General features: G+C 26.1%; 1 protein-coding gene across 2 annotated transcripts in view; it reads left to right on the top strand.

The window, feature by feature from the left end:
- Positions 1-26,224, top strand: part of beat-IIIc (beaten path IIIc) — a 210,073-nt gene that overhangs the window by 29,410 nt on the left and 154,439 nt on the right. For both annotated transcript variants that reach the window (XM_065501809.1, XM_065501808.1), the window contains exon 2: positions 1,502-1,673. In XM_065501809.1, coding sequence (XP_065357881.1) covers positions 1,625-1,673 — 49 coding nt within the window. In that variant the 5' untranslated portion in view covers positions 1,502-1,624. The remainder of the gene's footprint in view (positions 1-1,501; positions 1,674-26,224) is intronic.

Below are 26,224 nucleotides of genomic sequence, written 5' to 3'. Positions count from 1 at the left end.
ATAGTTGCCTTCCAACCAGCAACTTTTCTATAGAAATAGTTGCCTTCCAACCAGCAACTTTTCTATAGAAATAGTTGCCTTCCAACCAGCAACTTTTCTATAGAAATATTTGCCTTCCAACCAGCAACTTTTCTATAGAAATAGTTGCCTTCCAACCAGCAACTGTTCTATAGAAATAGTTGCCTTCCAACCAGCAACTTTTCTATAGAAATAGTTGCCTTCCAACCAGCAACTTTTCTATAGAAATAGTTGCCTTCCAACCAGCAACTTTTCTATAGAAATAGTTGCCTTCCAACCAGCAACTTTTCTATAGAAATAGTTGCCTTCCAACCAGCAACTTTTCTATAGAAATAGTTGCCTTCCAACCAGCAACTTTTCTATAGAAATAGTTGCCTTCCAACCAGCAACTTTTCTATAGAAATATTTGCTTTCCAACCAGCAACTTTTCTATAGAAATAGTTGCCTTGCTACCAGCAATTTTTAAAAAGAAATAAGAAAAGGTTTTTGAGTCTATAGAAAAAGTAGCTTTGGTTATAATTTAGCTAAATAATATACAAAGTTATAATTTAAAAAAATGTTATATTGGCTTTGTTTTGTCCTACTAAATGAACAAATATTAGCTGTTCTTTTATTTTAGTTTGAACTAAATGCACTTTTAATGCTTCAAAACATAAAGCTGTTCAAAGAAATGTTACATATATGTTATTATGTTATGTTATTACTTAAATTTATTTCAAGAATTTTTATCAGTTGTAGTTGTGCACAAAGTAGACTAATTTTTGATGACCGTTAGTCTCATTTTGCTGAAATGTTTTTTTTAACTGAACGAACCCTAATTTTTATTAAAAATTCAGCCTAAAATTGATTTCCATTTCATGTTTTCTGCCTCAAAAACTATTGACTTGTAATTTAAAAACATATTGTCATTTGAGTTTCAAAATCATTAATCAATTATCCATTGTTATGGTTCATTAACGCAATTTATCTTAAACTTTCATGTGTCACACGACGTTGATGATGATGATGATGGCGTTGATGGAAGGTGTCCCATGAGTAAAAACAAGCTATAGAATAAAATTAAATTTATTTAAGTACATGATTTATATTGTTTGGTTAATTAACCACCGCCAATCATGCATAACAAAACACCTGTACGTTTCATTGTTATTATAGCTTTGATGTTGTATTTTCACCTGTGCTGCGTTAAAATGACAAACAATTCAAGTAAAATTATTTATGTATGTTGGCATGTAGTGCAGGTTTATACAAATTTGATATTACGTTTAGATGGATTTTGTAACATTTGTGCTTTATATAATTATCTCATAATTGTTATGAAAATACAATGGCATAATATGTATGTAATTAGATTGTATGACAAAGGAAATATTAACATAAGCAGGAAAAGTGGAGTGTAGTAGATACAAGACTTATTATAATTGTCCTTTCATTTATACAAAATTATTAACATTAACAATTTGTTTTGTTCTTTCAATTCTAGATGCTTACAATTTGACGTTAATCCAAAACAACACTAAAATTCAACGAAAAAAACAAAGGAACTTTCCTTCAGTATTTCAGTATTAAATCGAAAACATTTTGTGTTCCAAGAAATCTCCTCAACATGTTGTATTGTTTGGAATTATTTTTGTTAACTTTTATGTTATTGCAAGGTAAGTTTTTGTTATTTTATTATCTATTTATAAACATCCATACTTCTGCTAAATATTAACCAGAAACCCAAAAATCAATTTATCGTTTTAAAACCAATTTATCCTAAAAGTATGCAAACATTTTTTATTTATTCATTCAAATCCATGGCAAATTGCTGTCATTGTTGTCGGTTGATGTATAAATTTCATCTTAAATTATTTTTGTTGTTGATATAAATTTAAATTATATTTGATGAATACCGCACAATTTTGATGTCACATACTCCGCTTGACACACAAAATGGATGAACATACGAACGAACGTAATAACGTATGAATATAATTGAAAAGCACACGCAATTTCATTTAACAATTGAAATTATAATCGATAAAAAAAACAAACATTAAACGAAAAATTATCTTGTTTGTAATTGGTATGTATACATTTTTTTCACTTATAATCAATTTAAATAAATAAATTGCTGCACAACTTTAAATTGTGGACAATTATGCAGTGCTGGACTTTTATGAGCTAATTTGTCAATCTAAATTGACAGAAAATAGTTAAATGTTACAAGACAAATTTTTTATAGAAAATGATGCATGTTTAAGACAATTTTTTTTTGTTGAAAAGTTTACTTGTTTTAAGTCAAAGTTATTACCGAAAAGTTGACTTGTTTCAATACTAATCTTTCATAGAAAAAGTTGTCTTGTTCTAGACCACTTTCTTATAGAAAAAGTTGCATTGTTCAAGGCAACTTTCTTATAGAAAAACTTGCATTGTTCAAGACAATTTTTTTTGTAGAAAAATTGCCTTGTTCAAGACAACTTTTTTTGTAGAAAAGTTGCCTTGTTTCAAGACAAGTTTTTTATAGAAAAATTGCCTTGTTTCAAGACAAGTTTTTTATAGAAAAATTGTCTTGTTTCATGACAAGTTTTTTATAAAAAAATTGTCTTGTTTCAAGACAAGTTTTTTATAGAAAAATTGTCTTGTTTCAAGACAAGTTTTTTATAGAAAAATTGTCTTGTTTCAAGACAAGTTTTTTATAGAAAAATTGTCTTGTTTCAAGACAAGTTTTTTATAGAAAAATTGTCTTGTTTCAAGACAAGTTTTTTATAGAAAAATTGTCTTGTTTCAAGACAAGTTTTTTATAGAAAAATTGTCTTGTTTCAAGACAAGTTTTTTATAGAAAAAGTTACCTTGCTCAAGACAAGTTTTTTATAGAAAAAGTTGCCTTGTTCAAGACAAGTTTTTTATAGAAAAAGTTACCTTGCTCAAGACAAGTTTTTTATAGAAAAAGTTGCCTTGTTCAAGACAAGTTTTTTATAGAAAAAGTTGCCTTGTTCAAGACAAGTTTTTTATAGAAAAAGTTGCCTTGTTCAAGACAAGTTTTTTATAGAAAAAGTTGCCTTGTTCAAGACAAGTTTTTTATAGAAAAAGTTGCCTTGTTCAAGACAAGTTTTTTATAGAAAAAGTTGCCTTGTTCAAGACAAGTTTTTTATAGAAAAAGTTGCCTTGTTCAAGACAAGTTTTTTATAGAAAAAGTTGCCTTGTTCAAGACAAGTTTTTTATAGAAAATGTTGCCTTGTTCAAGACAAGTTTTTTATAGAAAAAGTTGCCTTGTTCAAGACAAGTTTTTTATAGAAAAAGTTGCCTTGTTCAAGACAAGTTTTTTATAGAAAAAGTTGCCTTGTTCAAGACAAGTTTTTTATAGAAAAAGTTGCCTTGTTCAAGACAAGTTTTTTATAGAAAAAGTTGCCTTGTTCAAGACAAGTTTTTTATAGAAAAAGTTGCCTTGTTCAAGACAAGTTTTTTATAGAAAAAGTTGCCTTGTTCAAGACAAGTTTTTTATAGAAAAAGTTGCCTTGTTCAAGACAAGTTTTTTATAGAAAAAGTTGCCTTGTTCAAGACAAGTTTTTTATAGAAAAAGTTGCCTTGTTCAAGACAAGTTTTTTATAGAAAAAGTTGCCTTGTTTAAGACAAGTTTTTTATAGAAAAAGTTGCCTTGTTCAAGACAAGTTTTTTATAGAAAAAGTTGCCTTGTTCAAGACAAGTTTTTTATAGAAAAAGTTGCCTTGTTCAAGACAAGTTTTTTATAGAAAAAGTTGCCTTGTTCAAGACAAGTTTTTTATAGAAAAAGTTGCCTTGTTCAAGACAAGTTTTTTATAGAAAAAGAAGACAAGTTTTTTATAGAAAAAGTTACCTTGTTCAAGACAAGTTTTTTATAGAAAAAGTTGCCTTGTTCAAGACAAGTTTTTTATAGAAAAAGTTGCCTTGTTCAAGACACGTTTTTTATAGAAAAAGTTGCCTTATTCAAGACAATTTTTTATAGAAAAGTTGCCTTTATTTAAGACAACTTTTTTATAGAAAATTTGCATTCGTTCAAGTCATCTTTTTGTAGAAAAGTTGCCTTCATTTAAGACAAGTTTTTTTATAGAAAAGTTGTCTTGTTTCAAGACAAGTTTTTTTATAGCAAAAATTTTGAAGACAGCTTTTTATTAGAAGAGTTGCTTTGATTTAAGAGAACTTTTTTTCATAAAATTTTGTTATACAAAAATATGCATTGTTCCAATAATCATTTTGTTTTTACAACAGTTAAGCAATGACGAATAGTTGAACTTAAAGTAATTAATTACTTACCTTTCATCAATATTTTTTTCAAAAGTTGTAAAATTTTTAATTATTTTTCGTTGGACATTTTGGAAATAGCTAAAATGTATTTATAATAGTCTAGGCTCTATGTAATAATTTATATTTATTTTAGCTTTGTGTTTTAAATACCGGTAGTCATAAATATTTTGGCATCATTGCATTATTATTATTTATACTATTTGAAATTGTTTATTTATTTAGCGAACCAGCTTAAACAGTTCAGAATACAGAACACCAAAAAAAAATTACCAAAAACAAAAAGATATTTTAAACATTTTTTCCGTCACTGTGTGCGGATACATGTAGCAATCGTGTGTGATGATGGCGCATTCCCTAGGATGCCTGAAATTTTGAATGTGTATATTTATACGTTTAAACAAATCATCAGGCGTAATATAATCATAATTGTTTTTTTTTATATATTTTCTGCTGCTGCTCGTTAGTTTTTAAATATGAATTATTTTCTGCTTTCAGTATTTCGCATTTGTAGCTATATACAAATATGGAAATACATACCTACATAAGTATTTACACATAGATTGCATAGATACTATTTCACTTGTCTCTCTCTGTAGTTTTGTACTAGTGCCACGTAAATTTTTAATTTATTAGATTCAACCATAACTGTGCGGTTTGGCTTATAAACGCCAGCTAATATTTCTTTCATTTTGCGGCTTTTTCTGCAATTTCATTTTATATTCAGTTTTTTTCTGCACCGGTATTTGTTTTTAGCAAAATGTTTGTTTTTTTCATATTTCCATTGGATTTGTATATTTGTTTGTCTATTTGTTTTGTTCATTCGCTTTTATTTGCCAGTGTACATATCTATCTATCTAGCGGTGGTATTCCAGTAGTCATAATATGATGATTGCATTTGTTTAAGGCTGTTTTAACTGCAATACTCCTGTGTATATAAATTTGTTTAAAAACAATAAACATTTATAGCCAAACAAAATAATAATAATAATAAATTGATTTGTTTATTTTGCTTTATGCATATTTCGATTGTGAAAAAATACAGATAATTTATCAAATTAATTTAACAAAACAATTAGGAATTAATATTACTGTTGTGCATTAAAACTAAAAAAGATAATTTCAAAATAAAGACAAAATTAAAAAAAATTTTATAAAATATATAAAAGATATAATATAATTATATCTTCCACAGAACAGAATTTCACAAGCAAATTTTTGTTCAGAAAAGTTAAATTGAACAATGCAGCTTTAAAATGTCTCTCGAACTGGTCACATTTTTATTTAAGAAAGTTTTCCTCAATATTGCATTTTAATTTGTCTTGAAGGCAAATTTTTCTACAGAAAGTTGTCTTGAAGGCAACTTTTGCTATTGAAAATTGTCTTTAATCAAATCAACTTTTTCTATAGAAAACTGTCTTGAATCGAGGAAACTTTTTCTACAGAAAATTGTATTGAATCAAGGCAACATTTTCTATAGAAAATTGTCTTGAATCGATGCAACTTTTTTATAGAAAATTATCTTGAATTGAGGCAACTTTTTTTATAGAAACTATAGAATCGCTTTTTCTATAGCAAATTGTCTTGAATGAAGTCAACTATAGAATCGCTTTTTCTATAGCAAATTGTCTTGAATCAAGTCAATTTTTCTATAGAAAATTGTTTTGGATCGAGGAAACTTTTTTTTATAGAAAATTGTCTTGAAACAAGGCAACATTTTCTATAGAAAATTGTCTTGAAACAAGGCAACATTTTCTATAGAAAATTGTCTTGAAACAAGGCAACATTTTCTATAGAAAATTGTCTTGAAACAAGGCAACATTTTCTATAGAAAATTGTCTTGAAACAAGGCAACATTTTCTATAGAAAATTGTCTTGAAACAAGGCAACATTTTCTATAGAAAATTGTCTTGAAACAAGGCAACATTTTCTATAGAAAATTGTCTTGAAACAAGGCAACATTTTCTATAGAAAATTGTCTTGAAACAAGGCAACATTTTCTATAGAAAATTGTCTTGAAACAAGGCAACATTTTCTATAGAAAATTGTCTTGAAACAAGGCAACATTTTCTATAGAAAATTGTCTTGAAACAAGGCAACATTTTCTATAGAAAATTGTCTTGAAACAAGGCAACATTTTCTATAGAAAATTGTCTTGAAACAAGGCAACATTTTCTATAGAAAATTGTCTTGAAACAAGGCAACATTTTCTATAGAAAATTGTCTTGAAACAAGGCAACATTTTCTATAGAAAATTGTCTTGAAACAAGGCAACATTTTCTATAGAAAATTGTCTTGAAACAAGGCAACATTTTCTATAGAAAATTGTCTTGAAACAAGGCAACATTTTCTATAGAATATTGTCTTGAAACAAGGCAACATTTTCTATAGAAAATTGTCTTGAAACAAGGCAACATTTTCTATAGAAAATTGTCTTGAAACAAGGCAACATTTTCTATAGAAAATTGTCTTGAAACAAGGCAACATTTTCTATAGAAAATTGTCTTGAAACAAGGCAACATTTTCTATAGAAAATTGTCTTGAAACAAGGCAACATTTTCTATAGAAAATTGTCTTGAAACAAGGCAACATTTTCTATAGAAAATTGTCTTGAAACAAGGCAACATTTTCTATAGAAAATTGTCTTGAAACAAGGCAATATTTTCTATAGAAAATTGTCTTGAATCAAGGCAACATTTTCTATAGAAAATTGTCTTGAATCAAGGCAACATTTTCTATAGAAAATTGTCTTCAATCAAGGCAACATTTTCTATAGAAATTTTTTGAAGGCAACATTTTCTATCGCAAATGTCTTGTATCAAAGCCAAGTTTTCTATAGAAAATTGTTTGGAATCAAAGGCAACTTTATGTATAGAAAAGTAGTATTGAAATGAGTCATATAATGAAACGAAACAACTTTAATTGTGCTATTTTCATAGAAAAAGTTTCAGAATATTTGTCTTTTCTTTTTTTCTTTTCAGCGATTTTTGTTTAAGTTATTTATATGTTTTATTGAATATTTGCTTATTTTAACTTTAACATATTTAATTTTACAATAAACCCCAGAAATTGTGAAACATTTTATACGACTTTAAAGAAAAATAATCAATAATCTTTTGACGGCATCATACCGTTCACCAACAGATGTCTGTATTCGCTACAAATAAAACTAATATTATTTTTGTGCAATAAAAAGGGAAACAATTTCAAACTTAAAGTTCCGATATGAAAACAAACTAAAGAAAAAAAATCAATTTCAAAACATGTTGTACAAAGCAAAAAATATACAGATTTTGATCATACTACTGTTTTGTAAGTAAATTGTATTTTCTTTTTTTTTATTCCAGCAGCTCATTTCATATGCAAGGTGTAAATTGTATTTTGTTTTTTTTTAGCCTCCTCCCTCTTCTGTTTACCACTTTGTGCTAGGAATACGTACTGAGTTCAGTTGTTTTGCACTATGGTCTGCATATGCCTTAAATTTCTCATACACAACGATTCTTTTGTATTGTTAGGATATTATGTGTGTTTTTTACGTTACGTTTGTCTGTTGTTGTTGGTTGATTTTTTATTATTATATTTTTTTTCTTCTCGCCCATAAATCCCTTACCAGTCGCCATAAAAGATGAGTGTATGAGCATGTTGGAGCTATTTTTTATGTTAAGCAAAGTATGAAATAAATATAAAAAAAAACAAAAAATGTTTTTCTGCGAGTGATTTATTGGCGTAAAAGCAGTAAAATAGAAAAATTTTTACTAAGCCTAGACTATTCTAATACATATTCCAAGCAGTACGCAGCAGAGTCCCATAGACAGTCTCATACTTTTGCTTAGATTTCCGTAGTTGAAATAAAATTCATGCATGCTAAACACATTCATGAATTTTTATAAATTGTTTAGCAATAGCAGTGAAGAAGTGGCAACGTTTTCAGGTTTTTTATTATTTTTTTGTTTGTACTTTTTGTGCCACATTCAGCACAGCATGTATGTTGCGTAGTTTTTGGAGTTTTTGTTTTGCTTGTTTCTTGATTTAGATTTTCATTGTTTTTATGTAAGAAGATGAGTATGCGACCTTGTCGAATTTGAAATGCCCTTCATTTGGTTTATTTCCCAGAAGTTTTATGGGTTGTATTAGACATGGAAAGATATTTTGAATATTTGGAATTTCTACATTTCAGTTAAATGAATATATTTATAGACATTTTAGCAGAATCCAGCTAATACTATTATCTGTTGCCATAAATATGAAAAAATTTTTCTCATATTCCCTGGAAAAAGTTGCCTTGTTCAAGGCAAAAAACTTGTCTTGAAACAAGACAACTTTTCTATAAAAAACTTGTCTTGAAACAAGACAACTTTTCTATAAAAAACTTGTCTTGAAACAAGACAACTTTTCTATAAAAAACTTGTCAGACAACTTTTCTATAAAAAACTATAAAAAACTATAAAAAACTTGTCTTGAAACAAGACAACTTTTCTATAAAAAACTATAAAAAACTTGTCTTGAAACAAGACAACTTTTCTATAAAAAACTTGTCTTGAAACAAGACAACTTTTCTATAAAAAACTTGTCTTGAAACAAGACAACTTTTCTATAAAAAACTTGTCTTGAAACAAGACAACTTTTCTATAAAAAACTTGTCTTGAAACAAGACAACTTTTCTATAAAAAACTTGTCTTGAAACAAGACAACTTTTCTATTAAAAACTGGTCTTGAAACAAGGCAACCTTTTCTATATAAAAATGTTGTCTTGAACAAGGCAACATTTTTATAAAAAACTGGTCTTGAAACAAGGCAACCTTTTCTATATAAAAATGTTGTCTTCAACAAGGCAACATTTTCTATAAAAAAAGTTCCATTGCCCTAAACACTATGAAAAACTTGCAAGACTTATTATTTTTTGGTAGAATAGACAATGAAATTTCCTTTCGTAATTCCTAAGACTGTCAAGAAGATGTACAGGAACAAAAACATAAATCCAGAAGCAAATCTAACAAAATATTATAATTTATAAGATGAGTTTATTAAAATAATAAAATAAATGAACAACAATAAATATAACTTCATTACAATAAAGTAACCCGTCATGAGGGGTTATTTTATGTTAGAGTAGAGTAATAAAATAAGAAAACTCTTGGAAATATATAAAACCTTAAATCAAAAAAAATATTGTCTTTTAAATGGTAGTAAATAAGATTTTGTCACTATGACTTTGCCTAAACTTTAAGATACAATTGGAGACTTTATATGACAGGTAACGCCCCATGCATTAATTCGTTTATTAACAGAAGTCAGTCAGCAGGTTGTCAATCTGATGAGTTGGCCCTAAATGCTTGCCTATAATTATTTTTATTTGTTTACAATTCCTAAAAATTTCCACCAAAACTTTTCTTTAAAAAACAAATATTTAATGCTATTATTTATTTAAATAATATGCCCTATTAAGTGGATTAATTACATTTAAGCCGATTTATATGTTTTGTTCAGTTCAAAATAAATAAATTTTTTTCCTGCTAATTACACTGTAAATTTACACACTTTAAAAACAGTTTGTTTCAATATTAAGATTAAATCATTAAAACAAATTTTTTTCAGCACAATTAATTTTCCATTTATAGCAATTAAACTAAAACTTAGTTAAATTACAAAACAATATGGTTTCATTTAAATAGCAATAAAATTAAAATAAATCTTATTCATTTGCATAATAGTAGTTATAAGCTAAAGTTTGATAGTTATACTCTTTCTCCCCCTGTTCAAATAATATAAAATATTTTTTATATTGCTGCCACAAAAGTTTTTTTGTTGTTTTTGTTGTAGCATTGATGGCAAACTTTATTGACTTTATTAACACCTATTTATGGTGCTTGAGTGTATGAAATGGAAAAATAAAACGCCTGCAACTTTCAATAATTTTGTAGATGCAATAACAATAAATCATGGAACCATTCTAATGCACACTTTTTACCACACACATAGTTACTATACACTGCTTTCATATAGATACTGCTGGCAGAGAATCATAAGTCATTTTCAAATTGTGCTACGTAGCAATTCATTCATTCCATTCCATTCATGCCCCTCAAATATCAATAAATATTCATAAAGTTCAACCCTTAGTTAGATTTAGAGTTAAATACTGCCTTAGTGAAAGTTGTATAAAGGAATTAAATGATTTAGATTTGAAGGATTGTAGATAAATAATATGTTGGTATAGATCAGTGGTCGGCATAGACACAACATAACACATTAGTAAAAGTATTGTAATATTGCATAAAACGAATTGTCTGATTGTGTTTCAATCTTAGTTTCCCTTTCGATAATTTCAAGGAGCTATTTATATCTGAATAGTCGATACTGTTAGGCACCGAATGTATGTCAGCGCAAACCACTGGCATAAATTCAAGAGATTTTATATATTGTATAGTACCAGTGATCGGGTCCATGTGTGAAATTGAAGTACTTTTTAATAAAAGTATTTTTAAAGTACATTTTACTACAACTACTTTTTGAGTACTATTTACTAATTGTAATTTTACAGTACTTTTAACTAAAATTAATTTTGCACAATTATTAACTAAAAGTACTTTTATAGTACTATTTACTTAAAGAATTTTTACAGTACTAAAAGTACTTTTATAGTACTATTTACTTAAAGAATTTTTACAGTACTAAAAGTACTTTTACAGTATTAGAAGTATTTTTACAGTACTAAATGTACTATTACAGTACTAAAAGCACTATTACAGTACTAGAAGTACTTTTACAGAACTAAAAGTACTAGAATTACTTTTACGGTACTAAAAGTGCTATTTACGGTCCTAAAAGTACTTTTACAGTACTTTTTACTAAAATTACTTTTACATCATTATTTACTAAAAGTACTTTTGCGGTGCTATTTACTGAAAGTACTTTTCATAAAAGTACCATTACAGCACTTTTTACTAAAAGTAGTTTCACAGTACTTTTTACTAAACTTCTTACCAAAGTAGTTTTTACTAAAGGTACTTTTTATTTAAAATACTTTTCTGTAACTTTTACTAAAAGTACTTTTATCGTCCTTTTTAATAAATATACTTCTACTGAACTAAAAGTACTTTTATAGTAATTTTTCTGAAAGTACTTAAATATAACTTTTTCAATAAAGTGCTTTTTACCAGAAGCACTTTTATAGTATATTTAGTAGAAGTACTTTTATAGTACTTTTTACTAGAAGTACTTTCAATTAAAAGAACTCTTTACTAAATGTTTTTTTATATTAATTTTTCTGCAAGTGCTCTTTTTCAATAAAGTATATTTTTAGAACATTTCAATAAAGTACATTTTTAGTACTTTTTCAATAAAGCACTTTCATAATACTATTTCTACGAAGTACAATAATGTACTTTTAAAATACTTTTTCAATACAGTACTTTTTCAATAAAGTACCTTTATAGTACTTTTTCAATAAATTACCTTTATAGTACTTTTTCAATAAATTACTTTTATAATACTTTTTGAATGAAGTAAGTTTAAAAAATTTTTCAATAAAGTAATTTTATAGTACTTTTTTAATAAAGTACTTTCATAATATTTTTCAATAAAGTACTTTTATAGTATTTTTTTAATAAAGTATTTTTATAATATTTTCCAATAATGTACTTTTATAATATTTTTCAATAAAGTTCTTTTACAGTACTTTTTCAATGAAGTACTTTTATAATATTTTCCAATATAGTACATTTATAATACTTTTCCAATAAAATATGTATTTAATATTTTTCAATAAAGTACTTTTATAATATTATTTCCATAAATTACGTTTATAATATTTTTCAATAAAGTACTTTTGTAATGTTTTTCAATAAAGTACTTTTATAATATTTTTCAATAAAGTACTTTTATAGTACTTTTTCAATAAAATACTTTTTCAATAAAGTACTTTTATAATATTTTTCAATAAAGTAATTTTATAATACTTTTTCAATAAAGTACATTAATAGTACTTTTATAATATTTTTTAAATAAAGAAATTTTATTTTCTTTTTTCATAAAGAACTTTTACTTTTTCAATAAAGTTCTTTTGTAATACTTTTCAATAAACTACTTTTATAGTAGTTTTTCCAAAAAGTACTTTTATAGGTCTTTCTCAATAAAGTATGCACTATTTCAGTAAAGGCCTTTTATACGATTTTTTCAATAAAGTAATAATAGTAATAGGTACTAATACTACATTTTCAATAAAGTACTTTTATAGCTCTTTTTCAATAAAGTACTTTTTCTATAAAGTATGCTTATAGACATTTTTCTGAAAGTAGACTAATAGTAGATTTTACCATAAGGACTTCCTCAATTAGTAATATAGTATTTTTTGATATAAACTTTTCCATACTTTTTACATTTTGAAAATAAAAAGTTCTTTCTACTACAATTAATTTTTTCTAAAAAAGTTTTATAATACTTTTTACTAAATGCCCTTTAATAGTACATTTTAGAGTTATAGCCCTTTGCCCTTCAGTCATTTCATCAAATATATGACAAAATCTAAGCTTGAATATGTTTTATATATGGATCCAACTGAAAATGCCAGCATTCCATAACACTTTAAAGATTACCACAACTTTGAAAAATCTTTAAACTCTTTTAATACACTGCCTAGTATTATTTGCAATTTAAGCGTAGACATTTTCAATTGAAAACAACAGGGCCACAACTAAAAATCTATATAAAGTCATTTAGAATTTTTATTGCCATTGAGGACTAAAACAAAACAACAACAAAAAAATATGAGAAAACATCTAACTACTGAATGAAAACTTAAATCCAAAAAATATAAATATATGAATCTCAGCTGGATGAATAGCAAAGTACTATTTATAAGATACAAACCCACCATACATACATAGTGGGTGGCAAAATGTACATTTTCACCCCATTTTAATAAAAAAAAACCAACAACAAGATATATAGCAAGTCTTTCAGGGTATAAAACAATAATCTTATGACACTATTCAAATCATAAACAGACACTTGCAGTTAATCATTGAATTTATTGGTTTGGAAATATTAAAATAAAAGAAAACTAGTAAAATAAGGAAATAGACAAGGAATATGACTAGGGGAGTTCTAACAGGAAACAAGAAGAGTTTGAGAAAAATCAAATGTTTGAAAAAAAAATAAGAAATAAAATTTCAAAATAAATCTTATAACAGTACTTAAGTTTCAAAATTACATTCTAAACTTCTATGTATATAAGTTTAAAATGTTACCTTAAATCCTAATATATATATTCTTTATACTTCTCTTGTTAAGCCACAAATGTGTTAAATTGTGCAAAAAAATATATACATTTTGTATGTAATTTATATATATGAAGCTTGAAATAATGTGATTATTGTTAAGGGACTTACTACTATGTTTAGAAAAAACTTTCCAACAAAATACTTAAAATAGTTTAAACAAAATTTCATGTTTAATTTTAATCCTCTTAGTATGCTTTTTTTGTTGTCACAAGACAAAAATTTATCAAATTCTTACACAATATCTGTTTTTATTTGGGGAGGGTTTTCCTAAAATTCTCCTTCGTAATTCATTTAAAGGATTACATTTAATTTTTAGTACCTGTTAAAATGTTGATTGCCATTGTGTTGTTTGAGAAATGCAATAAATTATTTGTCTCGAAAGAATATGTTTTCATATCAATAAATCCAATAAAGTGTAATAAATCTGAGAGAAAGCAAAATATTCGAATTGTGAAAAAAGAAACACAGGTTATTTAAATGAACCATATGTAGTGGAAACAACAAATCGAATAAACAAATTAGGAATATAAGAAATATAAATCCAGGTATTTAAAACAAAAACTTTTAAATAAAAAAGTTATTGAACTTTAACTAAAATTACTTTAATACTATTGTTAACTAAAAGTATTTTAAAGTAGTTTTAGGCACTTTCAGTTATCGTACTTCTATTGAACTAAGAGTACTTGAATAGTAATATTTCTAAAATATAAATTTTCAATAAAGTAATTTTATAGTACTTTTTACTAGAAGTACTTTTATAGTACTTGTTACTAAAAGTGCTCTTATAGTTTTTTGTATTAGAAGTACTTTTAGTTAAAATAACTTTTTACACAATTTATTTTTATAGTAATTTTTCTGCAAGTGCATTTTTTTTAAAAAAGTTAATTTTTGGAACTTTTTTAATAAAGTACTTTTTTGGCACTTTTTTAATAAAGTACTATTTTAGAAATTGTTCAATAAAGTACATGTTTAGTACTTTTTCAATAAAGTACTTCTATATGTATTTTTCAATAAAGTACTTTTACAGGCCTTTTTCGATAAAGTACTTTTATATTAATTTTTCAATAAAGTACTTTTATAATAGTTTTTCCATTAAGTACTTTTATATTACTTCTTCTATAATGTATGTATATTTATAGTTATTCTTTAATAAAGTATTTTTATATTACTTTTTCAATAAAGTACTTTTGTTATACTTTTTCCATACCGTACTTTTATAGGTCTTTTCCATTAAGCACTTTCGTAGTACTTTTTCCATAATTTAATTTTATAGTACTTTTACATAGTTTTTTATTTCTTTTTCAGTAAAGTACTTTTATATTACTTTTTCAACTTTCTGATCATCATTTTATAAGTCATTTTCAAGAATGTACTTTTATACTGCTCTTTCAATAAAGTACTTTTCCATAAAAAAATTCTCTGACAATATTTCTCTAAAAAGCTATTCTCTTATAAGGCATTTTATGAAAAGTCTACTTTCTGTAATGCCGTTTTTATGAAAAGCTTATCTTACTTTTTTTTGAGTTTCTATTATAAACAAAATTTTGTTTGTGAATGCTCTGAAAAAGTACTTTTTAAGAAACTTCATTTATGAAAAATCATAAAAAAGCTTTTTTATTAAGGAAACTATCAGATAAAATTTATGGGATTTCAGAAAAAATTTAGAAAAATGTGCTTTTAAGAAATGCTACATTGTGAATGTAGCTGAAATTTATTTGATGAAACATTTTTTTTAAAAGCTAATATTTTTTTCTAATAAACTTCTTTTATGAAAAAAACTTTTTTACAAAAAAGTCCTTTTATGAAAAACCTACTTTCTGTTAAGCCATTTCCTGAAAAGTTTCTTTTATTATTTATTCCTATAAAGCTTTTTTTCTGAAAAGTTTAATATTTTTAAATATTCGTTGAAAATAATTTTTCTGAAATTTTTTCTAAAATGTTCAAAAGTTTTTTTTTGATTCCCGGGAATCGGCAAATTTTTTTCTACATTCCCAGGTACCCGGCTATTCCCGAAATATATAATGATACTGTAAATTAGGAATATTGTAGCCAAATTTCATATAAAAACTTAGTATTATAATTACTAAATATCAGAGCTTCGAATTAATTAATAAAATTTGAGCTTAATTCACTAAAATCTGTCAACCTTTGATTCCATAAATCCATTCTCAATATTTAATTTTTTAGATTCATTTCAAAGCCATTGTTTAAACTGAATTAATTTTAAAGTTAATTAATAACAAAATTTATTCAAACTTTGAATGATTAAATTTTCGTTAAATCAAATCATATACAAAATTAATTGAATTGAAGAAAAATTTAATCATTTAATACATTTTTGAAGCTATTTTGTTATGGATTTTAAGAAGAAATTAGAATGATTCAATAAGAAATAAATTCTATAAATAATGTATTCACTTTTTAAATTTTCATACGAAAAACCCCAAATAAATAATAATAAGCGGTCTATTATTGCCGAAATATAAGCAAAAAACTATAAAAAATGTTCACTTTTTTTTTGGTGAAAAAAATAGAGTTCTAACTTGTTTTCTATGTAATCGGGTAGGGAAAAATTGACAAAATTCCCGGGAAATTTGTACCGGGAATTCCCGGGATAAAAACCCTAATTGTACTTTAATATAAAAAAGTCTTAAAGCTCTTCTTTTTTTACAAAAAAGCTGACTTTATATAAAAATTATTTTTGGGAGAAAGGTTTTTTAAAAAACTTTTTTGTAAGAATATATTAATTTTTCAGAAAAGCTTCTCTTATGAAACTATGAAGAATTAAAAGGCTAAACATTTTTCTGAAAAGCTTCTTTTTAGAAATATTTTTTTTTTTGAAAAAAATTTATTAAAAAGCTACTTTCTGAAAAGAACTTTTTTGTAACAAATAATTTTTTTAAAAACACATAAATGTTGCTCTGAAAAATGTTTAAGAAAAAACTATTTTCTCAAAAAAAATATGAAAAGCTTCTTTAATGAAAAAGCTTGTTCTCTGGAAAAAGTCTTTATGAGAAATGTATTATTTTTAAGCTACTTTCTGAAAAAAAAGAAGAAACCCGTATTTAATGAAAAAGCTTTATCTCTAAAAGGGGAAATGACAACATTCTGTAAAGCTTTATTTATGAAAAAAGCTTTATTTGTTTCCTAAAATGATTCTATTTTAAAGTACTACAAAAGAAAGCATTAAATAATTACACTTTAAATTCACCTATAATTACATCACAATATTTTACATATATTCCTCAATTTTCTTTGGATTTCTCTTAAAGTTTTCTCCCAGAAACTATTTGTTTTTGTCTTCAAGTTTTGCACAAACTTTTCTCCAGCAAAGTACCACAAGAACACTAAGAATGAAAGAAAAAAACTATAAGAAAATTACTTTCTTTGTTGCCAGTCTTATAAGAAAACTAAAAATAAAAAATAAAAGAAAAACGAAATGAAATGAAATCGTACTAAGAAAAAAACGCAATAATAGAAAACTTTTTTTATTTCCTTGTATTTTTCTGATGTTTTCCACAACTTTCTCCGTGTTTATGACTCCAGCAAGAACACATTGCAGAAAAAAATGGAAAAGGAAAACTAAAAGAATTTCAGTTTTTGCCATTTTATTGAGCTAGTGTGCGTAGTGTTTTTTGCTTAATGCAAAAACTATGGAAAGTAAAGGTGGGATTTGAAGAAAAAAACTGAGAATAAACAAAGAAAACTAAAAATGACAAAAGAAGTTTTAATTTAAGTTGAGGGGAGGTGGGCATAAACAAAGGAGGGAAATTAACAAAAAGAAGAAAAAAACAGGATCATAAGTATTTATGACTTTGAGTTTAATCAAATTTACAAAACAAAATTTAAATTTTTAATTTACTTTCAATATTTTTTTTTGCATTTTTAAATGTTTAAATGCTTTGTTACATTTGCTCTTTGTTGCCTTTCTGGAAAACCCTACAGCATTTAAATAAGGACTTTATGTTGTTTACATACATTTTCTCCATTTTCATTTTGTTTTATTTGAAAACTTTCAATTTATCTACAAAAACATTATAAATTTTTGATATTTCCATTCTGTATAGTAACATTTTTATGTTTTCTTCTTTTTTTATTTTAATTTTTATTTGTTTTATTATCATTTATACGGTTGTTTTATGTTGTTTTGTTATTTGGACTAATAAATCTTTTTGCTCCAGAATGTGAAAAAAAAATAAAACTGAAAAGACGAAAACAATATACAATATTTCTTGTCATTTAAACAGTTAAATACATCTGGTGCGTCGTCTACTGAAAATACAATTGGGTTGCAACAAAAATTTTATTAAAAACAGAAATTTTTTTTTGGTTAACTCCCAGTATTTAAAAGATGATATAATCATAAAATTTAGAGAAATATTTAAAATTAAAAGTCTTTTTCCTTTGACTACACATGTTGCAAATAAGTTATGGCTTTTGGTTTGAATATTAATTTAAAATTTTATTAATTCTTTTGTAAATTATGAGGTTGCTATAGAAATAGCAACTATTTTGTGTAATTTAATAAGGAAAGTTGTTTTAATTTAAACAACTTATTGGGAAAAAAAATTAATTACCTCAAGGTAAAATATTTTTCAATCATTTGCTACTCAATTTCGTTTGCCACAAAATCGTTTATAGGGGTGAACATTCAATATGCATATAATAACAGTTTCTAGGTGATTTTTTACAGCAAATTAGGGAAGGTGTGGCAAAAGTTGTGAAAAGCTTTTTTGAAAAATAAAAGTTTTATGTGAAATAAGTTTATATAAGTTATTTTTATCAAAAGCTTTTTTTTAAGTTTTTTTGATGAACAAAGTTTATCTTGCGAAAAAGCTTATTTATGAGATAAGTAAATTTAGTGAAAAAGCTTTTATAAGGTAAATAAAGTTCTCTTGTGAAAAAGTTCTTTAAGTCTTTTTACTGTAAAAGCAAGTGCTTGTTGTGAAAAAAGTTATTTTTGTGTATTTGTGTCAAAAGCTTTCCTGTATAATAGATCGTATTGAGAAGTTTTCTTGGGTGAAAGTTGTTCTTGTGAAAAATCTTATTTATGAAAAAAGTAAATTTTGTGGAAAAAGCTTTTTGAAGGACAATGAAGTTCTCTTGTGAAAAAAGTTCTTTAAGTAAAATGAGGAAGCTTTTTACGAAAATAAACTGTTTACGATAGATGTAAATATTTTTTGTTAAAATCCCTTTTATGTGAAAACATAATTTTTGGTAGAAATTGAGCTCTCGGCATACCTTCCCCCTTGCCTTTTAACGCCTTATTACTGCTCACCAGCATATGACTGTTTATTTTGTATTTCCCTGTATTCTTTTATATACTTTATTTTTGTATCCACTCCGTTTCAGTGCGATAGTCTATAATAAGCTTAAATTTAACAAACTAATTGATTTATAGTACGCTATAAAATGTGTCGTTTGTTCTGCATGTAATGCATCATATATAAACAGAAATGTGTGAAAATATAATAAAAAAAAATATATGCACACACAAAGTCATAAACTCATAAAATTACAAATAAATTTAAAACTACCAAGCCCAACAATAAGAGCACAAGACAGACGACGTCTATGCAAAAAAAATTAAATGAAATTAAAAAGGAAAAAACACGTAGTAATTAAAACCATATGCTTTGGAGTATTTTTTTAAAAAAAAATGTTTTATTTTTCAAAATTAAAGTTGTATGTAATAGCAGCCGTATTGCCCAGAAAGGTCTGCCATATTTTGACAAAGAAATCGATAAAATAATAAAAATATGTTAAAGAGTACTTTAGTTACACAATTTTTTTTGTTCACATTCATGTTGTATACAGCTGAATTAGTATACAACATGAATGTGAGCGAAATTGGTTAAAATCATCAAAATGATCTCACATGCCATGGGAATACTGTATTTAAAAGGTTTGACCCTATGGGGTCAAGATCATAACCGTAGACAGCAAACTGGAGGGTTCGAGATGGATAAAATAACTATAGACAGATATTTACTTATTAATGTAAAACATCGAAATTATTGCAAAATTCTTATACTGATTTCCAACTTTTGCACAGTCATACCCTCTAAACTAAATTTGGCCTTTAAACTTTTTGATGTCGCATCAAACCAAACTTTTATGTGTTTAACCCTCTAATGCTTAAGCATGCCTCAAGGCACTCATCGCAAAAATGACAAAAACTGCAAATAAAACTGATTTTTCTTTTCAAAAATTTTTAAAGCTTTTTAAAATATTTAATTAGTTTTTTCAGCAACTGGCAATTTTGCCATAAGTGCCTTGGGCATGCTTAGCATTAGAGGGTTAAGTGAAAATAATAATATGTTCAAACTGTTAGCAGTTCAATCAATCGGGATTAGGCCAGAATTACTCACAGCCATGTTTTTCTTATTTCATCTGAGGTTTAGAAACTCTTAAAATTCAAAGATATTAAAATTCTTAATTTTTTAAAATTTTTAGCTTTTATTTTGAAACATTTGAACATGAATTTAATCAAAGTTTTGGCCATTGTTGACACTTTCCCACATCTCTGGCAACATATGGATTCCAAGCCAAAATAACTGCTCATCTTTTGAGGGCAAGAACGAATCAAGCTAATATCGGATACTCTGTTCCAAAGTTTAGCGTATCCCAGAGAGAGAGAATACAACTAATATTCGAACGGGGCATGGTCTGGACTAGGGTATTCATTCGCCTAATGATCGTTCGATTAATCGAATAATTTCTTACGAATAATTATTCGAACAATTTAAAAATATCAATTTTCGAATAACGAATAATTCGAACAATTTTATGTAGAATAATCGAATAAAACGAATAAATTTTCATAAATATTTAAATTTATTAAATTGCTTAAATTGCTAAGTAATAATGACTCACAACAATTGTATTGTTTCTGAAATTCGACAAATACACTGTAGCCAGCCTAGGACCATATGTCTCTATGTCAAGACTATTTCTCTACAGACAATTGCACTAGTTAAAATGTCGAAAAACTTTCCTTTAAGCGTCAGTAGAAATACTTTAGAGACAACAGTTCTAGTGCATTTTTGGTGACATTGTCGACGATCGAGTCAATAGCTTGGTTTTTTTTTATTATGCTGTGTAGTCAATAGGTATAGAAAGTAACTATCTAGTCAATAGTGAAACAGTCTACTGGTGGATTTTCAATGACAAGCTAATGCTAAATGTCAATAGAAGATTTCATTGACTGGGTACATATGGTGGTAGTGCTACTGACAATGTCACTAGTAAATCTCTACAAATTTACTATTGGCATACCCTGCAGGGTAACTAAAAACAAAGGGACTTTCGATCACTGTAGATGAGTGTATCGATAGCTCCTTCTATAAATATTACTGCAAGAAGTTACAATTCTAAAAACAAATCTTTCAAAATTTTTAACTTATGACTTGAACCAATGAAAGTAAAAGATACGGAATAAAATATTTGTTAATTAGCTGGCGAAAAATTTGAAGAATCGCACTTACTAATAAAAATTGTTACTTAGATAAAAGTGGAGTTGAATGTGATGGAGAATGTGATTTAGAAACGGTCGTCAAAAGTGATATTGAGGATGACATTTATAATGATTACATTGAAATAGATGAAGGCCATGATCTTAAAATATATGTATATAAGTGATGTTATTAACCGGGTACGTAAGTGTTGCAAAATACTTAATAAATCGAATGACAAGTATATATTGCAAAGTAACGTTTTGTTGCAAGAAAAGCATGGAGTTCGTCTTATACATGATTTTGAACATCGTTGAACATCTTTGTCTAACATGGTAATAAACTTTTTGTGTATTTGTAAAGGCGTCAATCATGCACTGCCTGACTTCAAATTAGCCACGTTCACTGACAATGATATCAAACTTTGGACATATTCCCTTTATTGTGTAATTCCCCAAGACCACTTTATTAAGCAAAGATTCGGCAACGTTGATAGAGCTTAATGTTTAATACAATTTGTTATAAATAATTTAGAACAAGTTAAAATCTCTTATTCGAATTATTCGAACAAGAGAAAAATCGAATAATCCGAATACCCTAGTCTGGACTGATGGAATATTTCAGTTTCATGCTTGACGTCATATTCTGGGCATTTTTCGGCCAGACTAGTACAATTTAAGCAGCTCATAATATATAGGACACTATTGGTCCTACCAAATACAGAGAATTACATTAGAGCCATGGATATTTGAATTTATTGTCGATTAGGCTGGTTGGTCGGGCATCACATACGATCTCTTACGCTTCGGTTTATCGTAATGGATGAATTTTTCATTGCAAGTAATGATTCGGTGCATAAAATATTTTCTTTTATAGCGCTCAAGCAGCACTTCAGACATACAAATCGTTTTTCAGAAGTCTCTTAGCTTCAATTCGTATGGTATCCAATTTTCCTGCTTTTGAATGAATCCTACTGCTTGAAAACGTTTTGAAATTGCAAAAACCTGGACTTCTCTTGCATTTTTTTGGTACGCAGTGATTAATTTACATATCGTTAGCTTAGAGTACATATCGCACACGCAGTTCAAAAGTGACACAACTCAAAATTAATTTGTCGGGTTATATAAACCCGAAAAATTAATTTTACGCTTAAACTATGCATAGTACTCTTGTTTATCTTTACAAAAGATATCCGTGTATTCTGTTGTTGTTAACTGTGGCTAAAAAAACACTAATGTATTTCATTATGTTTCAAATGGTGTATATTTATTTTCGATTTCTGAAAAATTAAAATTTTGAGTTGTGTCACTTTTGAACAGAAGTCCATTTTTTTATAAAAAATTAAATTTAATACAAAACGAAAATAGTATTCCAGAAGGCAAAACAAATACCTCATTTAAATAATTTATTGATTTTAACAAATTTCCATTAGCTTCTAATATAATCGAATTTTGGTTTATTTTCTATGTGGCGTATGATTAATATTAATTATTTGGTTACTCTACATTTTCCTATATAACTCTAAATCCATTAAAGATTTTAAAACTATTCAAAGGGCACTGCTACACGTTCAATATATATTGTTATATTTGGAGCGCGATCCATTGTAATGGATCACGCAAAATTAAGTTATTCTGCGATTTGGATCGCGATCCATCAATACTGCATGCTACACGTTCAATAAATATCGCGATACTGGATCGCGGTCAATATATATTGAACGTGTAGCAGTGCCCAAATGGCATTCGAAAGCCAGTTCGATTGGCTTTTAATTAAAATTTAATTTTATTCTTCATAATTATTTTAATATTTTTATTATGGTAAATTTAAATTAAATATTTTTTTAACATTTTGTAGAGGAAGAAATGAATACGTTTATTATAGCTTAAAGCTTATCTTATTAAAATACATTAGTAATTTTAACAAATTTCTATTAAATTCTAATTAAAACGAATTTTAGTTAATTTTTTTATGTGACGTATGATTAATATTAATTAGAAGGTTGCTCTACATTTTTCTTTATAACTCTAAGGGCATTAAAGATTCTAACACCATTCAAATGGCATTCGAAAGCTTATTAAACTGGCTTTTAACTACAATTCAATTTAGTTAATTCTCTGTATATTTTCAGTTCATGTTCGTGAGATTATAACAGAAATTGGTATTTCTTTTAAAAAGTTTATATCTGTTTCGGATTAAAGTCTAATATTGATTTTTTAGTTGTTCACTATTGTGATAAATCATTTTAAATAAAGTTTAAATTTACACTTTCAATTCGCAGCAAAAATATTTAAATGTAAGAAAAAATCTAAAAAAAAAAATAAATGAGATGACACCAATGTCACCAAGAAAGAAACTTTAAAAAAATTGGTTAAAAATATGATTTATGACACCTTTTTTTTGCTTTAATAATACCAAAGAAATATAACGAAATTTTAAATAAAAACTTATAGATTTTCTTAAAAATGTTAACTAAATTTTAAATGTAAAAACACGCATACAATAAGAATGGCACTTGAATAAGAAAAAACGAAAAAAACTAAAAAGAAAATAATTGAATTTGTACAACATTTGGTGAAAGTTAAATAAAAGACAAAAACCAAAAAAGTATTGTAGAACAAAAAAAAAATGAAGCAAAAGAGTAGCAAATATGTTTTTAGCATTTATTTATTTCCCCGTTTTTATGGTTGGTCATATTTCAACTAGACACTTTGAATGTATTTGTTTCACTCGTAGATACAATGTGTATTTTTGCCAACCTTTTGGAGCTTTGTTTTTCGTTTTTTGGCTGATTCCTTAGAATGTTTTACTAAACTTTCAACATGTTTTATTGGACGCGTTTAACAATTTTGGGTTGACCGTTTTATACTACATATATTTTTTTGGTTTGTAATTTTATTATATTCTTTTATACATTGCTATGTGTTTGGTGAATGAATATATATTTTTTTTCATAAGCTTTTGGAATAATTTATCTTCCACAACGTTTGTTCATTCATGTTTTCATTAGTTTTTAATTCTTGTTTTTTTCTGTTTTTTTGGAGCTCTTTCCTAGATATTTTCCGTTATTTATAAAGAATTTTATGGCAAAAATTTCCATTTTTTTGGGGGGGTTTTTGTTATTATTATGTGTATATGTATGTGAATGATGATGATGATTTTCAGCTTGAGTAAATATTTAAAAATCCTTTAAATTTGTTTTTTTTTTTGGAGTATTTTCCATAAATAATCTTTAGCTTTTATCATTTAGGAATTTAAATGATTTTTATTTAGGTTTGTTGCAATATTTTGCGTTTATTTTTCTTTCTTGTTTGGTTTTATTTTCACAGTTTGCTTGTTAACTATTTTAGGTTTTTGGTTTTGTTGTTAAATATTCTAGCCATTTGACTGTTAGTCAATACTTTTCTGGTTATTTTGTTCTTTTTTTCTTGTGTTTTGTGAGAATTTTTGTATTTCGCTGTTATGCACTCGAATGCATTCATGACTTTTACTTAAAATGCCAAAAGGGATTGGTTTTGGTTGAGTATGATGGGAATGTATAGGTTTTGAGATTTTTGTTTGGTATAGCTAAGGTTTTAAACGACTTGGTTGGATGCTATTTAAAAAGGTTTCCATTAGTTGCGGATCAAATCGAATTTCAATTAATTTTCTTATGCAGACGTATGATTAATATTAATTATTAGGTTGCTCGACATTTTTTTTATAACTCCCTGTACATTAAAGATTTAAACAAATGGCTTTCACATGTTAACGGACTTTTAATTGTAATTTCTTTTTATTTTTCTGTCATTATTGATGATTTTAAATGGAAGATTTGTTGAATATATTTTAGCGAAAATAACAAATATATAACTTCTTGCCGTATTTAATAAAAATAAGCGTACTTTATTTAAATACATTAGAAATTGCAAACAGTTTAGGTTAAGATCAAATTTTAATTATTTTTTTTTACATGACGTATGATTAATATTAATTAGTAGGCTGTATCACATTTTTCTTAATAAATCTCATTTTATCAAAGATTTTGAATTTATTCAAACTGTATTTTAAAGCCAATTAATCAATATTTTAATTAAAATGTCACTCAGTTGTTTTTATGTTCAATTGTTATAATTTTTGGTGAATTTAAATATAAAATTTATTGAAAATGTTGTAGCAGAAAAAAAAATAAAATGCAACTGCTAGCCATATTTAATAAAGCTGAATTTATTTAAATACTTTAGTAAGTTTAACAATCAAATTTCCATTAATTTCTAGCAATAATAGAAATAGAATTTACTTAATTTTGTTTGTGACGTATGATTAATATTAATTATTAGGTTGCTGTACATTTTTCGTTATAACTCTCAGTGCATTAAAGATTTTAAAACTATTCAAATGGCGTTCGAATGCATATTTATTTGGCTTTTAACAAAAATTTCATTCTGTTGTTTATACTTATTATAATATTTTTATTATGGTGAATTTAAATTTAAAATTTATTGAATATATTTTACAGGAAGAAATGGATATGCTATTGTAATTCTAGTCTTATTTAATAAAGTTTACTTTATTTAAATACTTTTATAATTGTAACAAACTAATTTTAATTAATTTCTAATGAAATCGAATTTTGGTTTATTTTTTATGTGACGTATGAGTAATATTAATTATTAGGTTGCTCTACATTTTTCATTATAACTCTCGAATCATTAAAGATTTTAACACCATTCAAATGAAGTTTTAAAGCTAATTAAACTGGCTTTTAATTACAATTTAATTTAGTTACTTCTCTGTATAATTTTTATAATTTTTTATGAACTAAAATTTAAAATTTTTTGAACATGCTGAAGCTGAAGCTTCATTGTTTTGGACATATTTCATAACAATAAGCTTACTTTATTTAAATATTGGTATTATGACTTTAAATTGTATGACTTTTTTCAAATTGTTAGGTCTTATTTTGAAACGTTTGGACAATATAAATTTATTCAATGTATTGGGATACGCTTCAGTTTGGAAGAGACTATCCTAAATTAGTTTGATTCATTCTTGGCCTCAAAAATTAGAAATTCTTTTGGCTCGGAATCCATATGTTGCCAGAAAGATGAGAAAAGGTCATAGATAACAATGGCCAATACTTCGAATAAATTTATGTTTTATATAGTTAAATTGTATATTGACGTATGATTAATATTAATTATTAGGTTGCCCTACATTTTTCTTTAT

Source organism: Calliphora vicina, chromosome 2 (genome assembly GCF_958450345.1).
Source record: "Calliphora vicina chromosome 2, idCalVici1.1, whole genome shotgun sequence".
NCBI lineage: Eukaryota > Metazoa > Arthropoda > Insecta > Diptera > Calliphoridae > Calliphora > Calliphora vicina.
Note: the sequence above shows the minus strand (reverse complement) of the source record. Positions and strands in the feature narration are given on the sequence as shown.